At 44.2% G+C, this 24169-nt stretch overlaps 1 protein-coding gene across 1 annotated transcript in view; it reads right to left on the reverse strand.

Annotated features, from left to right (window-relative positions):
• The window catches only part of LOC132885414 (splicing factor 3B subunit 2-like), a 92334-nt gene extending 87509 nt beyond the window's left edge, over positions 1 to 4825 (reverse strand). Inside the window, exons 1-4 of the mRNA XM_060920072.1 lie at positions 4754 to 4825; positions 4468 to 4494; positions 4195 to 4316; positions 2689 to 2704 (exon numbers count right to left, since the gene is read on the reverse strand). Coding sequence (XP_060776055.1) covers positions 2689 to 2704; positions 4195 to 4316; positions 4468 to 4494; positions 4754 to 4825 — 237 coding nt within the window. The remainder of the gene's footprint in view (positions 1 to 2688; positions 2705 to 4194; positions 4317 to 4467; positions 4495 to 4753) is intronic.
• Between the last annotated feature and the right edge of the window lie 19344 nt (positions 4826 to 24169).

A 24169-nucleotide genomic window follows, 5' to 3' on the forward strand; every position in this document is an offset into this window, starting at 1 on the left:
TGATAATGTTTAACCTGTCAGAAAATCTTTTTGCTCCACTTTCTAACTGTTTTTCGTAGATCACATTTTGTTAATCATTCATTGTTGTTTGTATTAATTTCTAGTTTTGTAGTTTACCAATAATTCAAACAATGCTCAGGTTGGTGAACCTTCAGTATTTTCAAGCAACTGATTTTTTTTTCATTGAAATTTTAAATTTACATCTAAAAATATAAAGTGTCTACTGATATTGTAATATGTGGTCAATATTTACAACAAACTGCAAAAAAAAAAAATTCTGAATGAAATAAAATCTGACGATTTCAAGCATGTAATTTTCTATATGTTAGGACTTCAATTCTGTTCTAATTCTATTTATTACAATTGGATTCCAAATACTCTATAAACATGCCACTCTGTTATGAATCAGGAAAAAAATGATTATAAATCATAGCACTTATATTTTTTTAAAAGTACTTCATGTACTTCAACAAATGTTACACAAAGATCGATCCATAACAGTTGTAAACGTCCCTTAATTCCACAGGGTGTCGATAATGGTGGACACCAGTGAAAGTGATCACAACACGCGTTTAGATACAAAATGGCGACTGTCAAATGAAAGAGTCAGAAACAAAGTAGGTTTCGACAAGGAGATCATGAAATATCGGTGAATTTGATCAGTAAAAACATGTCCATGATCTTTCCACCATGCTTACCTGCGATGATAACGCCCGGGTTTTCCTCAAATTGCTGATCGTGCTAAAAAAAATTCCATCTCAGGTAATGAGCTCATCATCAGACGACAAGATCAAAGGGCGAGGCGGGTCTTCCGGTTGATTAATTAACCAATAATAACTGTTGGAACTGAAACTCACCTTTGTAAAATTGTTTTTTTTTTTTTAAATTGGTAAATCTGAAAAGGTGTCAATAATTATGGACTGTTGATAATTGTAGCCGCCGCTCTATTTCTTCTTCCAACCACAACCCCGTAAATTTATTTTTTACAGAAGAATCCAACTCTTTAATCGCCCCAATATCACGAGCACCGATGACCGTCTCCATTTTTGTGCAGGCCGCGTAGTTGACAGAATATACATCGCGAACCGGGATTCATCAAAGATATCCCAACTGACCAAAAGTCAACACTTTAAACACTCTGAGCCGGGAACCGCTAAAAATCACAGCCAGTCTCAAAGCATACAGGACTGAACAGTAATACTGAGGACCGAATCGCAGACCTGAACCAACACCCCCAGCTTTTTTCATCGAATTTACACTGATCTCATGAATGACCCGTATAGATGTCTAAAAACCGGAAAAATCTGATGCCTGCAAAGCAATTTAATAAATTAAATAAAAGTAGTGAGAAGTGTGTAGTCTGATGTAATGGAGTATAAATACATTTTTAAATCATAAATGTACTTGAATAAGAGTCTTGATGGTGGCTGGTGGTAAATTATTTGTGGGCCACAGTAAATAACATACATCACTAATATATAATTAGAAAGTTTATATAAAAGCTTTTTTGTCTTTTGAATCTGAACTGTGTTTCATCTGAATAACAAACACGGTACACAGAAAAGTTTTCACCCTTTTGTTAAAAACAAACAAAAACTTACGGTTTTGTCATCTGTCCTTTTGTGTAATTTGTACTTTGTTTAGAAAATGTGTGCTCAGTCCATCAACTTTCAGTTTCTCCTCCAAACATCTTTGAAAGGAAAAATAATGATGGACTGAATAATCCACTTCATTCATGTTCAGGTCACCTGAGACTGAGTCTGGAACACGCCCACTGGTGACGTAATACGGAAACGTCACCAAAATGGGTTAGAATATATTCACCCATTGGAGCGCAAAACTCGGGGGGCGTGTCACACTGTAGTCACATGATGCGGTTGCCGCTGATTGGCTGCATGACCCTACAGCAGAGCGTCTCCCTGACTACAGCACTGGGCTCGTTACAGTTCCCCCACAGACTCGCGCTTTATATCATTCTGTGTGTTTTTCTGTCTGACTGCGAGTTTAAAAATATATATATATCACAAAACATCCATCCATCTTCTACCACTTATCTGGATCCGGGTCATGGGGGTAGCGGCAGAAGCAGAGCAGCCCAGACTTCCCTCTCCCCGGCCACCTCCACCAGCTCTTCCGGGGGAATACCGAGCCATTCCCGGGCCAGCCGAGAGCTGCAATCTCTCCAGAGATTTTACACAAATCTCTTATTGTTTTCTTATTTACACAAAACTATCATCATGATATTGTGTTCATATAAATCTATTATAGAGCTAAAGTGTGAAGCTGTAGTTCAGTATAACGGTGAGTTTAATCCTGTAGGATCAGACTTTACTTTCTCTTTCTTCTAACAGACTCCCAGTAAACTCCCAGTGTAGGGGATGGAAACCACAGCAACCCAATAACAATAACAACTATTGTTACTCCATGATTAATGAACTGTGGATTTAAACACAGGTTACACTGAAGTTTTCCAGACAGAGCATTAAAAATTTTGGAATTCAAAATTAATGTCTTTTTTCCCCTCAGCACTTTTGTTTCAAAACAAAATCATATCCTGTTATTTTCTTAAGGATCTCTCTCTCTCTCTCTCTCTCTCTCTCTCTCTCTCACACACACACACACACACACACACACAGTAGAGTTTGTGATTTAACTGTCCTGAAGATAAAAAGTTCAAATTGTTCTTACCTGCACACAACGATTTCTTTATAAACTCTGAAATACAAAACAATATTATTTTGTATTAATTTATCCAAATACAATTAGAGTCAACAAAAATAACAAAATTAATTAATATGTGAATAATATTTACACTACAGACCAAAAGTACAAAACAATGTACAAAAAAAAAAGTTTATTGCCATCAGTAGATTTTCTCTAAAAACACTGAATGTAAAGAAAGGAGAGAAATATAAATCTCAATCTGTTCCTCTTACTAAATATACACAGTTCCCTCCATAATGTTTGGGACAAAGGCAGATGTTTGATTTGCCCCTGAACTCCACAGTTTTAAATGTGGACTCAAACAATTCACATGTGGGCGGCACGGTGGTGTAGTGGTTAGCGCTGTCGCCTCACAGCAAGAAGGTCCTGGGTTGAGCCGGCCTTTCTGTGTGGAGTTTGCATGTTCTCCCCGTGTCCGCGTGGGTTTCCTCCGGGTGCTCAGGTTTCCCCCACAGTCCAAATCAATGCAGGTTAGGTTAACTGGTGACTCTAAATTGACTGTAGGTGTGAATGTGAGTGTGAATGGTTGTCTGTGTCTATGTGTCAGCCCTGTGATGACCTGGCGACTTGTCCAGGGTGTACCCCGCCTTTCGCCCGTAGTCAGCTGGGATAGGCTCCAGCTTGCCTGCGACCCTGTAGAACAGGATAAAGCGGCTAGAGATAATGAGATGAGATGAGACAATTCACATGTGGTTAAAGTGCACATCCTCAGATTTTAATAAAGCAAATGTTTATCCATTATAGTTTGACCATGTAGAAATTACAGCACTTTTTAATAATATTTGGGACACGGGGCTTCACAGGTGTGAGTGATTATTCAGGTGTGTTTAATTGCTTCATCAGTGCCGTCATCTTTAGAGTCGTCTTTTACTGTTTGTCAGCACGAGGAACAGAGTTGTGCCAGTGAAAGTCAAGGACACGTTAAAAGGTCGAGAGATGAAAATAAAACAGTGAGAGACATTGGCCAAACTTTAGGCTCAGCAAAACCAACTGTTTGGAACGTGATTAAGAAGAAAGAGAGAACGGGTGAGCTTAGTAACCATAAAGGGTCTGGTAGGCCAAGGAAGAGCTCCACAGCTGATAACAGAAGAATTCTCACCATAATGAAGGAAAATCCCCATAAACCTGTCTGACAGATCAGAAACACTCTTCAGGAGGTAGGTGTGGATTTGTCAGTGAAAAATGTCTGCAGAAGACGTCATGAACAGAAATACAGAGGCGACACTGCAAGATGCAAACCATGAGTTCGCCACAGAAACAGGAGGGTCAGGATAGTTTAGTAAAAAGTGATTAAAGGAGCCTGCAGCGTTCTGGAAAAAGGTCTTGTGGACAGATAAGAGCAAGATGAACTTGTATTAGAGTGATGGCAAGAGCAGAGTGTGGAGGTGAAAAGGGACTGTCCAAGATCCGAAGCACACCACCTCATCTGTTAAACATGGGCCTGTATGGCTGCCTCAGGTACTGGCTCACTCATCTTCACTGATGATGGAACTGCTGATGGCAGCAGCACAATGAATTCTGAGTGCTGTAATGTCCACATGGTAAAACTCAGGAGGATAAAAATACCCTTTATGAAAATCTGAGGATGTGCACTTTAACCGCATGACAATGGTTTGAGGACAAATTTAAAATTGTGGAATGCAGAGGCAAATAAAAACAATATGCTGTCCCAAATATTATGTATCTAATTTCTCTACTCACAATTTTTAACAAATTACTTTTCACAAAGTCAGATGTCCTTACCGTCTTCCACTCTCTGTCTCTGCAGCTCTAAAAAGAGAAAAAAGTTCAAATTAGAGATGAGACATACCTGTAGGATCCTGTTTAATACATTGTTATTGCTTCCCAGGGTGTTAGTTGTACGTGTTGAATAAAACCAGAGTCCACTTTACTTAACTTGAGATTTCTACTTCATGATTATACATTTTATAGAGAGTAAACATGTGGTGTTGAACACATGAATGTGTTCACAAGTAAAATATTATATACACTATATGGACAAAAGTATTCAGACACCTGACCATCACACCTCCTGTATATGAGCTTGTTGGACGTCCCATTCCAAAACCATGGGTGTTAATATGGGGTTGGCATTGCGCATAGTGATCTGAAGCCTGTGTGCAGCTGTTGGCCATGGAAACCTATTTCATGAAGCTCCTGATGCACATTTCTTGTGCTGATGTTGCTTCCAGAGGCAGTTTGGATCTCTGTAGTGAGTGATGCAGCAGAGGGTTTTTCTGCACTCCGTGCTTCAGCACTCAGCGGCCCTGCTCTGGGAGTTTGTGTGGACTGTCACTTCGTGGTCGAACTGTTGCTGCTCCTCAATGCTTCAAAATAATAGCACTAGCCCTATGTTCACATTAGCGTGTCACAAGTCACTCATGTCACTTGTAGTTTGTCTCTTGTGTGCATGGAGCGAGCACTCCTGTTGTCGCCGGTGGGTGTGTACCGTCCATTCAGCTCCAATGAAAAGGAGTCCTGAACAAAATGTAGACTACAACACACAATTTACTACAAGATATGATTTACTTGTCTTTAAAATATATTTTTTCAGTTGAAACATTGTATTGAAGTGGAAAAAATGAGGAAAATCTGGTTGTGTGTTGTATGTTACATAACATGCATATTTGTATTAGCTATTAGCAACACACGCTAACTGTAATACCTAGTTACCTCGCCCCCTAGTGGGATGGCAAGGTATTGTGATCACCCTGTGAGTCTGTCTGTGTGAGATTGTGTGTGTGTGTGTGTGTGTGTGTGTGTGTGTGTGTGTGTGTGTCCGTGTCCCCCACCCCAGATTTTCGCTCATAACTCAGCAACGACTGGACGGATTGACATGAAATTTGTTGGGCTGATGTATCATGATCATAGGAACCCATTCAATTAATTACATTGTGGTGCAAAGAAAAAAGAAAAGAAAAAGAGTACTTTCACATGTATATTTTCCAAACAATTCTGCTTTATGAGAAAAGAATGAACTATGATTTGTTTTGATCTGTTTAATAATACTAGCGCCGCACTGCCTGTCTTTAATGATGCCCTTGAAAATTGATAAAGCAATGTATTGTAACCCTACAAAAATTATATTCAACTGGAGAAATGGAAGAAACAAATAAGAAAAAAAAATAGTGCATGAATATAATCTGAATGACCCCCTTCTAGCCAAGAGGAAATCATCGTTATGCTGCGGGGGCGATGTCTGCTATCTCTGATTGCCTTGTTTTCTTTGTAATGTCTCAAAACAGGTTTAATGAGAAATCATATATGACGGTTAAAATTAAACCATTCACAATGGCCGCCAAAGTTGCATCATCACCTAGTTTTCGTAGCGGTTTATCGCAGTATGCAAGTTCGTTGCCAACTGATGCTAAGCAAAGACATGCAGCAAAGCTTCTGTACAACAGTGGCACCAAAGTTATGCCTGATCCTTACGCAGTTACGAACAAATGGGACCCAAATCCAAGCACCTGGCCTGACCTTCGGCGATATCTACTGTATGTGATTGACATGCCTTCAATATACACAAAAGAATCAATGAAAGCCTGAAAGTCTCTTGATGCATACAAGTGTTATTCAGTTGTTTTTATTGAAATACTCATTTATATTTGCTTTTTGTGCCTAATAATAAAAAGACAAAGATTAAACAGGCACAATATAATCTTTGAAATATAAGTTAATGTTGTTGCTTCACACGCGCACACCAAAGATGTACAGTACAGTACTAAACTTCAGCAAGTTCTACATTTAGAATGCACAAGCAGTGTTTTAAATCCAGGCTATGCTATTTATCTTCAAATACATATCATGAAAAGCTCGACCAATCTTCTCATGTCAAATATTTATACTGCAAAAAGTACATAAATGTGCCGCGAGTGCGTTTGCGGAAATGGTACTCATGTGTGCTGCATACAAATCAAATCAAATCAAGTTTATTTGTATAGCGCTTTTAACAATAAACATTGTCGCAAAGCAGCTTTACAGAATTTGAACGACTTAAAACATGAGCTAATTTTATCCCTAATCTATCCCCAATGAGCAAGCCTGCGGCGACAGTGGCAAGGAAAAACTCCCTCAGACGACATGAGGAAGAAACCTCGAGAGGAACCAGACTCAAAAGGGAACCCATCTTCATTTGGGCAACAACAGACAGCCTGACTATAATATTAACAGTTTTAACAGGTATAACCCTCAACTGTCCTCATGGGGCCGTCCTTCACAGGAGCGACCCTTACGAAAATTAACCATGGTTTTACTATGAAAACTAATCATGGTTTTACCATAGTTTATAGTTATTCATGGTTTTCATGGTTTTTTGGGTAACCATGAAAACCATGGTTCATGACTATTATTATTATTTTTTATTATTTCATGACTAGTATTTTTAGAGTGTATTATTATTGTTGTTGTTGTTGTTTAGGATGTACTATATGCGTTTTACCTCAATGTTCACTTACATTTTTAGGTTCTAAGTAATGGGCTGTTAATCGAGATCCTTCTCTATAGCATTGACTGTTGGACAAAAGCATGGTAATACTACAGTTAGTGCATCCTTTTAAAAACCATACTATCCCTTTTTAAACTAATTTCATAGTTACTATGATCTATTACACATACAACTATGATGCTACCACAGCTACTGCAGTACTATGGATAAACCACAGTAATGCTATGGTTGGTTCATAGTACTTAGAATCACCATGAAATACCATAGTAGATCCATGGTTACTACCATGGATGAACCATAGTAATACTATGGTTGGTTCATAGTACTTAGAATCACCATGAGATACCATGGTAGAATCATGGTTACTACATAAAAACCATGGTAAAACCATAGTAAATCATGGTAGATTTTCGTAAGGGGATGCGATAAAACTGCGAAAAATCAGCTGCTCGTGCGTTTTTACTCATCTTTTGGTTGATATCTAAGCAATGTCATAGCACAACAAATTATTTCTGATGAGGAAATTTTATCTAATATCACAATATTAAACTGTAAAACAAAATAATAAAAAATCATGTGTCTTGCCAGATATAAAGTGTCGAAAGCAAACACGGTCGTTGTCAGTAGGTTCCCACTTGTCACGCTTAATTGCTGTGATCCAAAGCTTTCGGTGAGCTGCAGGTTTCTTTGGTATGCGGTAAAAGCTCTTGGGATGATTCTTATCAAATCTGTATGTACAGCCGATAACACGACACTACCATAATTAATTAATGACCCAATAACTCCGATCGGCCATTTATAAATAGCTTCTTGCCAACCAAAACATCACGTGACCATTTCGTGACGTCACGGCGAACGCTCCCAGAGAACATGAATGGCTGCCTGTTGCTTTGTTGCTCGTGAGTGTGAACATATCTTTCCAGCTGACTGAGGCAAATCTAGCAGAGCAGAAATTTCACAAACTGGCTTGTGGTAAAAGCGGCATCCTCTGACAGAGCCGTGTTTAAAGTCACTGAGCTCTTTAGTCCGACCCATTCTACTGCCAGTGTTTGTCTGTGGAGATTGTACAGCTATGGGCTTGAGTTTATTCACCTGTTAGTAATGAGTGCGGCTGAAACAGCTGAATTAGGAGGGGTGTCCACATACTTTTGGCCATGTAGTGTACAGCAGAGCTAATGTATGTTAAAATGATAATTCACATCAGTAATTTGTGTATTTACTGAAATTCCTTTCAGACCACACACACACACACACACACACACACACACACACACACACCATTTCTTTTTATGTGTAGACCTTTTAGAGTGCTTTATTATCTTACAGTTGATTATTCACTATAATTTTAAAGCACAAAATTTATTCTCACCTGCGAATTCCTTCTCCTTTTGAAGCTCTGAGGCTGAAACAGAGAAAATAGTTGAGTATTCTGTGTAAATTCAGTATAAATAGATGAAGCAGTGTAATATAGTGATAATGTAAATGAACAACACATCAGATTGCGGTTATGAAATGTAAGTGTCCTCTGATGTTCTATATTTGTTAAATGATGACGCACACTTCACACAGTGGAACATGATGTTACAGGTCAGTTATGACTCCGTATATATAACAGGTCAGTTATATCAGCAGTTATGCTCATATTTACATCAGAATAATGTCCATGAAATGTATCAGTCAGGATTTAGACCTCATCATAGAACAGAGACAGCTCTGGTTAAAGTAGTTAACAACCTACTGTTGGCGTCTGATCAGGGCTGTGTCTCGCTGCTTGTGTTGCTTGACCTTAGTGCAGCATTTGATACCATTGATCATTCCATTCTTCTGAATAGACTAGAAAATGTTGTGGGAGTTAAGGGAACGGCCCTCTCCTGGCTCAGGTCTTATTTAACTGATCGCCATCAGTATGTTGATATAAATGGTGATATTTCTAGACGTACTGAGGTAAAGTTTGGTGTTCCACAAGGTTCTGTCTTGGGTCCACTGCTTTTTTCTTTATATATGTTACCTCTGGGTGATATGATTTGTAAACATTGTATTAGTGTCCACTGTTATGCTGATGACACACAGTTGTACAACCCCGATTCCAAAAAAGTTGGGACAAAGTACAAATTGTAAATAAAAACGGAATGCAATGATGTGGAAGTTTCAAAATTCCATATTTTATTCAGAATAGAACATCGATGACATATCAAATGTTTAAACTGAGAAAATGTATCATTTAAAGAGAAAAATTAGGTGATTTTAAATTTCATGACAACACCACATCTCAAAAAAGTTGGGACAAGGCCATGTTTCCCACTGTGAGACATTCCCTTTTCTCTTTACAACAGTCTGTAAACGTCTGGGGACTGAGGAGACAAGTTGCTCAAGTTTAGGGATAGGAATGTTAACCCATTCTTGTCTAACGTAGGATTCTAGTTGCTCGTGTCTTAGGTCTTTTTTGTCGTATCTTCCGTTTTATGATGCGCCAAATGTTTTCTATGGGAGAAAGATCTGGACTGCAGGCTGGCCAGTTCAGTACCCGGACCCTTCTTCTACACAGCCATGATGCTGTAATTGATGCAGTATGTGGTTTGGCATTGTCATGTTGGAAAATGCAAGGTCTTCCCTGAAAGAGACGTCGTCTGGATGGGAGCATATGTTGCTCTAGAACCTGGATATACCTTTCAGCATTGATGGTGTCTTTCCAGATGTGTAAGCTGCCCATGCCACACACACTAATGCAACCCCATACCATCAGAGATGCAGGCTTCTGAACTGAGCGCTGATAACAACTTGGGTTGTCCTTCTCCTCTTTAGTCCGAATGACACGGCGTCCCTGATTTCCATAAAGAACTTCAAATTTTGATTTGTCTGACCACAGAACAGTTTTCCACTTTGCCACAGTCCATTTTAAATGAGCCTTGGCCCAGAGAAGATGTCTGTGCTTCTGGATCATGTTTAGATACGGCTTCTTTGAACTATAGAGTTTTAGCTGGCAACGGCGGATGGCACGGTGAATTGTGTTCACAGAAAATGTTCTCTGGAAATATTCCTGAGCCCATTTTGTGATTTCCAATACAGAAGCATGCCTGTATGTGATGCAGTGCCGTCTAAGGGCCCGAAGATCACAGGCACCCAGTATGGTTTTCCGGCCTTGACCCTTACGCACAGAGATTCTTCCAGATTCTCTCAATCTTTTGATATTATTCACTGTAGATGATGATATGTTCAAACTCTTTGCAATTTTACACTGTTGAACTCCTTTCTGATATTGCTCCACTATTTGTCGACGCAGAATTAGGGGGATTGGTGATCCTCTTCCCATCTTTACTTCTGAGAGCCGCTGCCACTCCAAGATGCTCTTTTTATACCCAGTCATGTTAATGACCTATTGCCAATTGACCTAATGAGCTGCAATTTGGTCCTCCAGCTGTTCCTTTTTTGTACCTTTAACTTTTCCAGCCTCTTATTGCCCCTGTCCCAACTTTTTTGAGATGTGTTGCTGTCATGAAATTTCAAATGAGCCAATATTTGGCATGAAATTTCAAAATGGCTCACTTTCGACATTTGATATATTGTCTATGTTCTATTGTGAATACAATATCAGTTTTTGAGATTTGTAAATTATTGCATTCCGTTTTTATTTACAATTTGTACTTTGTCCCAACTTTTTTGGAATCGGGGTTGTATGTTTCTGTAAAATCTGATGAGAGACACCAGCTTCATAGAATTGAGTAATGTGTAAAGGACATTAGACACTGGATGCTTATTAATTTCCTTCTGCTTAACTCTGACAAGACTGAAGTACTTGTACTAGGACCACATGCAGCTAGAAGTAAGTTTTCTGATTACACAGTAACTCTGGATGGCCTTTTTGTTTCTTCATGTGCAGCAGTAAAAGACCTCGGAGTGATTATTGACCCCAGTCTTTCATTCGAAACTCACGTTGATAACATCACCCGGATAGCTTTCTTTCATCTCAGAAATACTGCTAAGATAAGAAATTTAATGTCACTACGTGACGTGGAAAAACTAGTTCATGCTTTTGTTACCTCCAGGTTGGATTACTGTAATGCCTTACTGTCTGGATGTTCCAATAAGTGCATAAACAAGCTCCAGTTAGTTCAAAATGCAGCAGCAAGAGTGTCCCCTGATTTCAAGTCAACACTGTTACTGACACAAAAACACCCCTGTAAAATAATGGCACATTCCAGCAGTGACATCATTCACAGGAAGTTACATCATTTACAAGAAGAGGATTAACAATCTTTGAAACACAAATAAGTTTCTCTCTTCTATAATGTAAAATTTTATTGTTTTATGAGATTGTTGGGGGTGAGGACATCATACAGCATCATTACTGTTACCAATTTTTTACATATTAAAATTATAATTTTCATATATTGATGTGGGGAGGCACGGTGGTGTAGTGGTTAGCGCTGTCGCCTCACAGCAAGAAGGTCCTGGGTTCGAGCTCCACTGCATAATATGATGCCCATATTATGCAGTGTGGCTGCTTATGAGCGCTTATTACAGTCTTGGTAACATTTGCTTGTAGTGCTTAATATTTAATGACTTACTGAGGTTGCTGTCTTATTTGCTAGCTAAAGATAATGTAATATTGTTGTTTTGATTATTTGTTTATATTTATGCTTCGATACACTTTTACAGATGCTATTAGTATGCCATTAAGTGCAGCAGAAAAGCAAAGGCGCTATCGCGCTCGCCGAGACCAAGATCCTGAGAGAAGGGCCAAGTACCTTGAGTGGGAGAGGAAGAAATGGAAGAGAGACAGAGAACAGGGAAAGAAGAAATCCATACATGAGTGCAGTCAGAGAGAGCAGAGGTTACAGCGGAGAAAATGGACACAAGCCCAGGCAAAGAGCAGAGCAGCAAAAAAGGCAGTTTCAGTTGCACTCAGTAGTGTAGCAACTCCTCCAGTGAGCCCAGAACAGGCAAATCAAGAAGAAGCTGGTCCTTCAAGGTCAGAACAATAAAAAAAATAAGTCACTATAAGCCAGGTGCACATGCAGGTATACATATACACAGATAAAGAGTGTTAGAAGCAGTGCAATTCTGCATGGAAGAATGCATTCAAGAACAGACACAGAACAAGTACATTATATATGTGTATTTCTAAAACTGATAGTTCCGGTCCTTGATTGTGATTGGTTGAATCACGTTCTATGCCATTGTAAAATCCACGATGGCTCCGACAGCATTTCATTCTATATTGCTGCACCATAGAAATTATCTATGAAAAATTTATTACATTTCTCTGAGCTCCATTTCTTATTAACATTATAGTATGGTTACATTCTCAGTTTTAAATCTCATTTTCCTATGGTGCTACCTCCCTCAATGGCAGGAAAGTTTTCATTTCTAATACTATGTTTGTACAGCTGTTAGTCTCTAAACTGCTACACAATACAGTTGCCATACATTCTCAGATTTTTATGCATTTACTTTCATTCTACCCTTAAAGTATATGTTTTCAGTTTTGATGTGAAGATGATACACTTTCATATGCGCTGATTGCTATTGCTGTTCTCAGTGTTTCACACATCTTCAATGAGGCATGTAACTTGTGATAAGTGTTAATGGTCTGGTGATGTTGCATGTTCACCATGTTAACCAATTTGGTGGAGTTTTTACCCGACTCAGTGTGAATTTTGATTTGATGGAGTTTTTACCCGACTCAATGTGAATTTTGATACTTCAGAGATTTGTGATGGGTGATCGGTCTTTATGGTCTGGTTTTACTGAAGATCAGTTTCAATTAAAGTAACATTCTTCTAAAACTCTTGTTAATGATGTGTAAATGCAATGACACACAGAACCTCACCCTCTATCTGTTAAAGAAAATGAAACCAAATATCAGCTAAAAGAACTTTGTCTCGAAGTCATAATTCCAACTACAAATCCCTCAAAACATTACATTTCTTAGAATTCAATGTGCTTCACTATTATAAATATTCAAATTCCATGCAAATACTATTTCAAAGATACTGTTACTTATAAAGCATAATAATAACAACAATAATACATGCAGTAATGTTTTTAAAAGATACAAATATGTACAATGTGCTGAAGATTGTGTCTCATCATCCGTGTTACTCTTGTCAGTCCTGTTACTTCATAGGTCAGTCCTGTTGTTGTCATTAATTTGATAAAAATGTAAAAATGACAATTAGAAGGGCCAGCCAGGTATTATCATTCCAATTAAGACTGTAAACCATTTTAGAAAATACATTTGATTCAATACCTCTCTCATAAAAATACTTATATACCTTAATTTATAGGTGGTCTACTTTTTCAATTTAGACTTTCTTGATCATTTGAAAGATAAAATATAATATTTATAATTATATTCATAATCTGCAATAATCCTAGTGAAAAGAGGGACTGATGTGCTGCTCATACACGTGTAAAATATTACACAATTCAAATTCTAAATATTTTATATAGTAACCATTTTGTCCATAACAGGGTTGACAGATAAATCTATCAGGAAGTACATAACATGTCATGAAATGAATAAAATAAATAGCCTGAGATGGCACCATATAATTTATTGTCACTTTAAGATATCTTCTTTCCATAGGTATTTTAAAAATTGAGAAAAAAGAGATTTTATATTTAAATTTTTCAAAGTGGGCGGCACGGTGGTGTAGTGGTTAACGCTGTCGCCTCACAGCAAGAAGGTCCTGGGTTCGAGCCCCGGGGCCGGCGAGGGCCTTTCTGTGTGGAGTTTGCATGTTCTCCCCGTGTCCGCGTGGGTTTCCTCCGGGTGCTCCGGTTTCCCCCACAGTCCAAAGACATGCAGGTTAGGTTAACTGGTGACTCTAAATTGACTGTAGGTGTGAATGTGAGTGCGAATGGTTGTCTGTGTCTATGTGTCAGCCCTGTGATGACCTGGCGACTTGTCCAGGGTGTACCCCGCCTTTCGCCCGTAGTCAGCTGGGATAGGCTCCAGCTTGCCTGCGACCCTGTAGAAGGATAAAGCGGCTAGAGATAATGAGATGAGATGAATTTTTCAAAGTTGAAAAGATACCGATTTTGTGGAATGACCCTTATTCTCACCTGCATTTTGCTTCTCCTTTTGAAGCTCTGAGGCTGAAACAGAGAAAATAGTTTTGAGTATTCTGTGTAAATTCTATATAAAAGTATAAATAGATGAAGGAGTGTAATATAGTGATAAAGTAAATGAACACCACATCAGATTGCGGTTATGAAATGTAAGTGTCCTCTGATGTTCTATATTTGTTAAACGATGAAGCACACTTCACACAGTGGAACATGATGTTACAGGTCAGTTATGACTCCGATAGAAAACAAGTCATTTAATGTATTGTGAGTGATGTGTTTGTGTCTCTGCTCTTCTTACAGAACCCTCGATGGAGTGAAATCAGAGTCAGTAGAAACTCAACCTGAATTTGTAATGCTTGAAAAGAAATGTGTAAATGTGATGATTGAAAACAGAGTGTGAATCTTAAGATATTTGAATATATTTGTCCTAAATTAAACCATCTGAAATTCTGACACTGAAAATTTAGGTTACGAAATTCAAGGTTTCAGAAATTCTGGTTTCAAGAATTCAGGTCGTAATAAAATGATGTCGTATAATATCGGGTTCTGCTAACGCTGATTTCACTCCATAAACCTCCTTCCTGTTTACGTACTTCCTGTTGTCAAAATCTGAATACATGACCTGAGCTGCCCATAATCTGGTAGCATTCATTTCACTAAACATGAAAAGGAGCTGTAATTTCTGCCCTCTGCCCCGATCTGCACCTTCACCATGTTAAACTGTGTCTCTATAAGTCCTGGGTACTGAGGGGAAGGGGTTGATAAAACTACTGAGTCAGTGTTAGTGCGAGTTCAGCACAATCACTACCACATTTAATAATCACACGGTGCCTTACTGCTGCACAATATGATAGAAAATCATCAAATACACTACCAGGACAAAAAAAGTCACAGTTTGGATTTAAATTAGTAAATGCTTAAGAGCCTTTGATTGGATAATTACTGAGGTCATTAATATGTTTCAGCTGGCAGCAATTATTTTCAACAAATACAATTAGATTCAATAACAAAATTGTGTGTAGTGCATCATGTGAATAATATTTACACTACAAACCAAAAGTTCAAATTTGAGACAAGACATACTTGTAGGATCCTGTTTAATACACTTATTATTTCCCCAAACTCTTGCGGTTACCAGAGGACTAGCCCCCCACTGTAACCCTAGCTATGTAACAGGCAAGAGGCCGAGGGTTACAGAAACGGAGATCGGCGCTGCCCTATGCGCCATATGGTGCGGGAAAGGACTTTAGCCTTTATTATTTCCCATGGTGTTAGTTGTACGTGTTGAATAAAACCAGATTTCACTTGACTGAACTTCCGATTTCTACTTCATGATTATACATTTTATAGAGTGTAAAAATGTGGTGTTGAACACATGAATGGGTTCATATGGATAATATTATATACACTATATGGACAAAAGTATGTGGACCCCTGACCATCACACCTCCTGTATCTGAGCTTGTTGGACGTCCCATTCCAAAACCATGGGTGTTAATATGAGGTTGGCATTGCGCATAGTGATCTGAAGCATGTGTGCAGCTGTTGGCCATGGAAACCTATTTCATGAAGCTCCTGATGCACATTTCTTGTGCTGATGTTGCTTCCAGAGGCAGTTTGGATCTCTGTAGTGAGTGATGCAGCAGAGGGTTTTTCTGCACTACGTGCTTCAGCACGGTGGTGTAGTGGTTAGCGCTGTCGCCTCACAGCAAGAAGGTCCTGGGTTCGAGCCCCGGGGCTGGCGAGGGCCTTTCTGTGTGGAGTTTGCATGTTCTCCCCGTGTCCGCGTGGGTTTCCTCCGGGTGCTCCGGTTTCCCCCACAGTCCAAAGACATGCAGGTTAGGTTAACTGGTGACTCTAAATTGACCGTAGGTGTGAATGTGAGTGTGAATGGTTGTCTGTGTCTATGTGTCAGCCCTGTGATGACCTGGCAACTTGTCCAGGGTGTACCCCGCCTTTCGCCCGTAGTCAGCTGGGATGGGCTCCGGCTTGCCTGCGACCCTGTAGAAGGATAAAGCGGCTAGAGATAATGAGATGAGATGAGACGTGCTTCAGCACTCAGCGGCCCTGCTCTGGGAGTTTGTGTGGACTGTCACTTCGTGCTTGAACTGCTGTTGCTCCTTGACGATTCACAATAATAGCACTAACCCTATGGCCCCTGATGTCACAAGTCCCCTCATGTCGCTTGTATTTTGTCTCTTGTGGGCGTGGAGCGAGCACTACTGTTGTCGCCGGTGGGTGTGTACCGTCCATTCAGCTCCAATGAGGAGGAGTCCTGAACAAAATGTCGCCTCCAGCACGCAAGTTACAACAAGATATGATTTACTTGTACTGAAAATATACTTTTAATTGTAACATTTTATCAAAGTGGAAAAAGTGAGAATTGTGTGTTTGTTGTATGCTGTATAACATGCAATTTTGTATTAGCGGAACAGAGCTCCATACTTAAGAGAATATGGGAATGCATCGACCTGATTTTTGATGGCTTTTGACTGTACAATGTCCATCTGTCTGTATGAACATCTCATGAACACTTGACCACCAGATAACGAGATTTGTATCTTTATTTACATAATACTGATTTTTCCTCCCAGTGCTTATTTTTAATTTGATTTTGAAAAAATAACTCTACAATCATATTTTACACTAATCGGGAGCACCGCTGTTGGGCAGTGCCATAAACAGTGTGTGTGTGTGTGTGTGTGTGTGTGTGTGTGTGTGTGTCTGTCTCGATACAGGTTTAATGAGAAATCCTAAAGGACAGGTTAAACTGAATCCACTGTGAAGAGGTCCCCCCCCCATTTTAGTTTAGTTAAGCAGTACATAGGAACTAATTGCAGGTTAGGGTTATAAAATAAAATAAAATGAGGCAGGAAAGAAAAAATATTGTACTACGTGTCCCAAACGATTAGTCTGAGGAATCGTTTGAGCCAGTTGGTTGGATTTACCACTTCATACCTAATTTGCATAACGTTGAGAAAATGTAAACTCGCATGTTGCTTGTCGCGTTGTCACTGTCGCTGAAATCGCAGCTCTGTGTCACGTGTGTATAGAGACATGAATGGCTGCCTGTTGCTTTGTTGCTCGTGAGTGTGAACATATCTTTCCAGCTGACTGAGGCAAATCTAGCAGAGCAGAAATTTCACAAACTGGCTTGTGGTAAAAGCGGCATCCTCTGACAGAGCCATGTTTAAAGTCACTGAGCTCTTTAGTCCAACCTATTCTACTGCCAGTGTTTGTCTGTGGAGATTGTACACCTATGGGCTTGAGTTTATTCACCTGTTAGTAATGAGTGCGGCTGAAACAGCTGAATTAGGAGGGGTGTCCACATACTTTTGGCCATGTAGTGTACAGCAGCGCTAATGTTGTATGTTAAAATGATCATTCATATCAGTAATTCGTGTATTTACTGAAATTCCTTTCAGCCCCCCCCCCCCCCCCCCACAGTTTATTCTCACCTGCATTTTGCTTCTCCTTTTGAAGCTCTGAGGCTGAAACAGAGAAAATAGTTTTGAGTATTCTGTATAAATTCAGTATAAATCGATGAAGCAGTGTAATATAATGATAATGTAAATGAACAACACATCAGATTGCGGTTATGAAATGTAAGTGTCCTCTGATGTTCTATATTTGTTAAATGATGAAGCACACTTCACACAGTGGAACATGATGTTACAGGTCAGTTATGACTCCGATAGAAAACAAGTCTGTGGCAGCGGGGGCGTGGTCTAGCATCGGTCTGTGACAGGAGGGCGGAGTCGGGGAAGTTAAGTGGCAGAATCACTCCACCTGTTGTTAATTAATGTGTTTGTGTGTCTTCCCAGTGACCGCGCCCTATTTAAGGAGAGAGAGCGAGAGCAGAGGGGGCTCTCTCTCCCCAACCAGATGACTTATGTGTGTGTGTGCGTGTGGCTGGGAGAGTGTGGTTTTGCGACTGAAAATTGCAAATAAAAAGAGTTTTTGGAACTCAGTTCTGTCCTGCCGTCCTTCTGTGCTCCACCCACCTACATGGACTGTTACAGTGGTGCCGAAACCCGGGACCCGAGCACAGAAGACAACAGCACCATGGAGTCCTCCACCTTCGCTGACCTGATCCACGCCCTCTCCACGGCCCAACAGAGCCAGCACCAGGCGCTGCTCGCCCTCCGAAAGGAGCAAGAACAACGGTTCGAGGCCCTGGTGCTGGCGCAACAGGAAGATCGTCGGGCATTCCGGCACCTCCTCGCGTCGGTGGGGTCCACCATCTCCACCGCCGCGGGCCCTTCCCCCTCACCCTCACGAAGATGGACCCGCAGGACAACCCCGAGGCATTCTTCACGCTCTTTGAGCAGGTAGCAGAGACCTCGGGGTGGCCGGTGGAACAGCGCGCGGCACGCCTCCTCCCCCTGCTAACGGGAGAGGCACAGCTGGCCGCGCTACAGCTCCCTGCCAACCGCCGGGTGGCCTACGCGGACCTTCGCCCTGCCGTCCTCCAGTGGGTGGGACGCACCCCGGAGCAACATCAGCATTTCCGTGCTCTGCGCTTGGAGGAAGTCGGCCGGCTGTTCGCGTTTGGCCAGCAACTCCGGGACGCCTGCTGGCAGTGGTTGAGGGCCAACAGTTGCGACGCCGAGGGACTCATCGACCAGGTGGTACTGGAACAGTTCGTCACGCGTTTACCAGCGGGAACTGCAGAGTGGGTCCAGTGCCACTGCCCGGCATCGCGGGATCAGGCAATCGAGCTGGCGGAGGATCATCTGGCGGCTGTCCCGGCGGCAGGACAGCAGATGGCATCTTCTCTTCTCTCCTCTTCTCTCTCTCTCCCCCTCCTCCTGTGTCCCATCCTCTCCCCGTTCCCCCACCATGGAGGCGGGGGCTGGCACCACCCCAGCCGGCCCGCCGCACCCGCGGTGCCCTCCCGTTTCTCCCTTCTGTGTCTGTCTCTCCCCCACCTCAGGTGAGTGAGCCCCAGATCACCGGTGCAGAGGGAAAGCCCAGGCCGGTTTGCTGGCGCTGCGGGGAGCCGGGCCACCTTCAACAGCAGTGCATGGCGATGGAGGTGGGTGCGGTGGTTCGGATCCCCGACGCGCCAGAGGCCGCCCTCGATCGGGCTGGAGCGTATCGCATACCGGTGAGTATCCAAGGGGCTACATATCAGGCGTTGGTGGATTCTGGTTGTAATCAGACCTCAATTCGCCAAAGCCTGGTTCAAGACGAGGCATTGGGGGGAGCACAAGGGGTGAAGGTGTTGTGTGTGCACGGGGATGTTCACCGCTACCCTTTGGTGTCAGTCCACATTATTTTCAGAGGGGAAAAATTTATAGTGAAGGCGGCGGTTAATCCTCGCCTTACCCACTCTTTAATTTTGGGGATTGATTGGCCGGGATTTCGGGGTTTAATGACACGCCTAATAGAGAGTGGGTCCTGCCATTTGACAGGGGGAGGTCCCGGTGTCGCTTTGGCGGGAGCAGCTGTCACAGAGCCGTCTACGTCATCTCTGCGTCAGAGTGAGGAGCCGCCGGCTCCTCCTCTCTCTATTGGGGAATCCCTCGTGGATTTCCCATGAGAGCAGTCACGAGACAAGACTCTGTGGCATGCATTTGACCAAGTGAGAGTAATCGATGGTCAAAGGCTCCAGCCGAACGCCACCCCGTCCTTCCCTTACTTCGCGATTATGAAGGATAGATTATACCGAGTGACGCAGGACACTCAAACTAAAGAGCGAGTCACGCAGCTTTTAATTCCGAAGAGCCACCGGGAATTGGTATTCCAGGCGGCTCACTTTAATCCCATGGCTGGACACTTGGGGCAGGATAAAACACTAGCCCGATGTGGCAGCGGGGGCGTGGTCTAGCGCCGGTCTGTGACAGGAGGGTGGAGTCAGGGAAGGTGAGTGGCAGATTCACTACACCTGAGAGCAATTAACCTGTATTTGTGTCTCCCCAGTGACCGCGCCCTACTTAAGGAGGGAGAGCAGGAGCAGAGGGGCGCTTGCTGAACGTGTGTGTGTCTGAAAAGTGCACATAATTATTAGGCTGAAAAGTGTGATAAAATGACCTGTCAAACCTGATCTCTGTCCTGCCGTCCTCTGTGCTCCACCCACGAACACTGAACCGCTACAGTGGTGCTGAAACCCGGGAACTGGAGCACAGCAGCCTCCCAGACCCATGGAGTCCTCCCCGTTCGCGGAATTGATCCACGCCCTCGCCACGGCCCAGCAAAGCCAGCACCAGGCGCTACTCACCCTCCGAAAGGAGCAAGAAGAGCGGTTCGAGGCCCTGGTGTTGGCCCAACAAGAAGATCGCCAGGCGTTCCGGCACCTCCTCGCGTCGGCGGGGCCCACCAGCGCCCCTACCGCGGGCCCGTCTCCCCTCACCATCACCAAGATGGGCCCGCAGGATGACCCCGAGGCGTTCATCACACTCTTTGAGCAAATCGCCGAAGCCTCGGGGTGGCCGATGGAGCAGCGCGTGGCGCGCCTCCTCCCCCTGCTCTCGGGAGAAGCACAGCTGGCCGCACTACAGCTCCCCGCCGACCGCCGGCTGGCCTACGCGGACCTCCGCCGGGCCGTCCTCCAGCGTGTGGGGCGCACTCCAGACCAGCAGCACCAGCGCTTCCGCGCGCTGCGCTTGGAGGAAGTCGGCCGGCTGTTCGCGTTTGGCCAGCAGCTCCGGGACGCCTGCTGGCGGTGGCTGAGGGCCAACAACCGCGACGCCGAAGGAATCCTCGACCAGGTGGCGTTGGAACAGTTCGTCGCGCGCTTGCCAGCAGGAACCGCGGAGTGGGTCCGGTGCCACCGCCCAGCGTCGCTGAATCAAGCAGTCGAGCTGGCGGAGGACCATTTGGCGGCTGTCGCGGCGGCAGGACAGCAGATGACGGCATCTCTTCTCTCCTCTTCTCTCTCTCTCCCCCCCTCCTCCTGTGTCCCGTCCTCGACCCATTCCCCCTCCGCGGAGGCGGGGGCCGGCACCACCCCAGCCGGCCCGCCGCACCCGCGGGGCCCTCCCATTTCTCCCTTCTATGTCTATGTCTGTCTCTCCCCCACCTCAGGTGAGTGAGCCCCAGATCACCGGTGCAGAGGGAAAGCCCGGGCCGGTTTGCTGGCGCTGCGGGGAGCCGGGCCACCTTCAACAGCAGTGCACGGCAATGGAAGTGGGCGCGGTGGTTCGGATCCCCGACGCGGCAGAGGCCGCCCTCGATCGGGCCGGAGCATATCGCATACGGGTGAGTATCCAAGGGGCTACATATCAGGCGTTGGTGGATTCTGGTTGTAATCAGACCTCAATTCGCCAAAGCCTGGTTCAAAACGAGGCATTGGGGGGAGCACAAGGGGTGAAGGTGTTGTGTGTGCACGGGGATGTTCACCGCTACCCTTTGGTGTCAGTCCACATTATTTTCAGAGGGGAAAAATTTATAGTGAAGGCGGCAGTTAATCCCCGCCTTACCCACTCTCTAATTTTGGGGACTGATTGGCCGGGATTTCGGGGTTTAATGACGCGCCTAATAAAGAGTGGGTCCTGCCATTTAACAGGGGGAGGTCCCGGTGCTGCTTTGGCGGGAGCAGCTGTCGCAGAGCCGTCTACATCATCTCCGCGTCAGAGTGAGGAACCGCCGGTTCCTCCTCTCTCTATTGGGGAATCCCTCGTGGATTTCCCATTAGAACAATCGCGAGACGAGACTCTGTGACATGCTTTTGACCAAGTGAGAGTAATCGATGGTCAAACGCTCCAGCCGAACGCCACCCCGTCCTTTCCCTAATTCGCAATTATGAAGGATAGGTTAGACCGAGTGACGCAGGACACTCAAACTAAAGAGCGTGTCACGCAGCTTTTAATTCCGAAGAGCCGCCGGGAATTGGTATTCCAGGCGGCTCACTTTAATCCCATGGCTGGACACTTAGGGCAGGATAAAACACTAGCCCGAATAATGGCCCGATTCTATTGGCTGGGGATTCGCGGCGATGTCCGTAGGTGGTGCACGGCATGCCGCGAATGCCAGTTAGTAAATCCAGCGGCCATTCCAAAAGCGCCTTTGCGCCCTCTTCCATTAATTGAGACCCCATTTGAAAGAATTGGGATGGATCTCGTCGGGCCATCAGATCGGTCAGCACGAGGGTACCGCTTTACATGAGTTCTGGTGGACTATGCAACACGATACCCGGAAGCAGTGCCTCTGCGCAATATCTCAGCATGCAGTATTGCGGAGGCGCTCTTCCGCGTCATCTCCCGAGCTGGAATCCCGAAAGAGATTCTGACTGATCAAGGCACCTCGTTCATGTCACGAACACTGAACGAACTGTATGGGTTATTAGGTTTTAAGCCGATCCGCACCAGCGTGTATCACCCACAAATGGACGGTTTAGTGGAACGGTTTAATTGCACCCTTAAAAACATAATTAAAAAATTTGTGAGGACGCGCGTAACTGGGATAAATGGCTCGAACCCTTGCTCTTTGCAGTGCGAGAGGTCCCCCAAGCCTCCACGGGATTCTGCCCGTTTGAATTATTATATGGGCGTAAGCCGCGCGGCATTTTAGACGTGCTGCGAGAAAATTGGGAGGAGGGACCTTCACCAAGCAAAAATGAAATTCAATACGTTATTGACCTGCGCGCAAAACTCCACACACTCACACACCTAACGCAGGAGAATTTGCGGCAGGCCCAAGAACGGCAAACCCGCCTGTACGACAAGGGTACGCGCCTTAGAGAGTTTGCACCGGGAGAGAAAGTACTCGTACTGTTGCCCACATCCAGCTCCAAATTAGTCGCCAAGTGGCAAGGACCCTTTGAGGTCACACAGCGAGTCGGGGACGTCGACTATGAGGTGAAGCGAACGGACAGGGGTGGGGCGCTACAGATTTACCACCTCAACCTACTCAAACTCTGGAACGAAGAGGTCCCCGTGGTGTTGGTGTCAGTGGTTCCGGAGAAGGCAGAGCTGGGGCCGGAGGTTCAAAAAGGAACATTAGCATCACGTCCCTCTCCGGTCCCCTGTGGAGACCACCTCTCCCCGACCCAACTCACGGAGGTTGCCCAGTTGCAGACCGAGTTTTCGGACGTGTTCTCGCCCCTGCCCGGCCGCACTAACCTCATAGAGCACGACATTGAGATGCCCCCGGGGGTGGTAGTGCGTAGCCGCCCTTACAGGTTACCCGAACACAAGAAAAAGGTGGTTCGGGAAGAACTCGAGGCCATGCTCGAAATGGGCATCATCGAGGAGTCCCACAGTGACTGGAGCAGCCCGGTGGTCTTGGTACCCAAGGCCGACGGGTCGGTCCGGTTCTGTGTGGACTATAGAAAAGTCAACGCGGTGTCTAAATTCGATGCGTACCCAATGCCTCGTATTGATGAGTTGCTCGATCGGCTAGGCACGGCTCGTTTTTACTCGACACTGGATTTAACAAAGGGTTATTGGCAGATCCCCTTGACTCCATTATCCCGGGAAAAAACGGCCTTTTCCACACCGTTCTGCTTACACCAATTTGTCACACTTCCTTTTGGGCTGTTTGGGGCGCCCGCTACGTTTCAGCGGCTGATGGACAGGGTCCTCCGCCCCCACGCCACCTATGCGGCCGCGTACTTAGACGATATCATTATTTATAGTAATGACTGGCCGCGGCACCTACAACACCTGAGGGCCTTCCTTAGGTCGCTGAGGCGGGCGGGTCTCACGGCCAACCCGAAGAAGTGTGCGATTGGGCGGGTGGAAGTACGGTATCTGGGCTTCCACTTGGGCAACGGGCAGGTGCGTCCCCAAATTAACAAGACTGCAGCGATTGCGGCCTGCCCGAGGCCCAAGACCAAAAAGGGGGTGAGACAGTTCCTGGGGCTGGCTGGCTATTATCGTAGGTTTATACCCAATTATTCGGACGTCACCAGCCCGCTGACTGATCTGACTAAAAAGGGGGCACCACATCCGGTCCAGTGGACGGAGCAATGCCAGCGGGCTT

The sequence above is a fragment of the Neoarius graeffei genome, chromosome 1 (assembly GCF_027579695.1).
Source record: "Neoarius graeffei isolate fNeoGra1 chromosome 1, fNeoGra1.pri, whole genome shotgun sequence".
Lineage (NCBI taxonomy): Eukaryota > Metazoa > Chordata > Actinopteri > Siluriformes > Ariidae > Neoarius > Neoarius graeffei.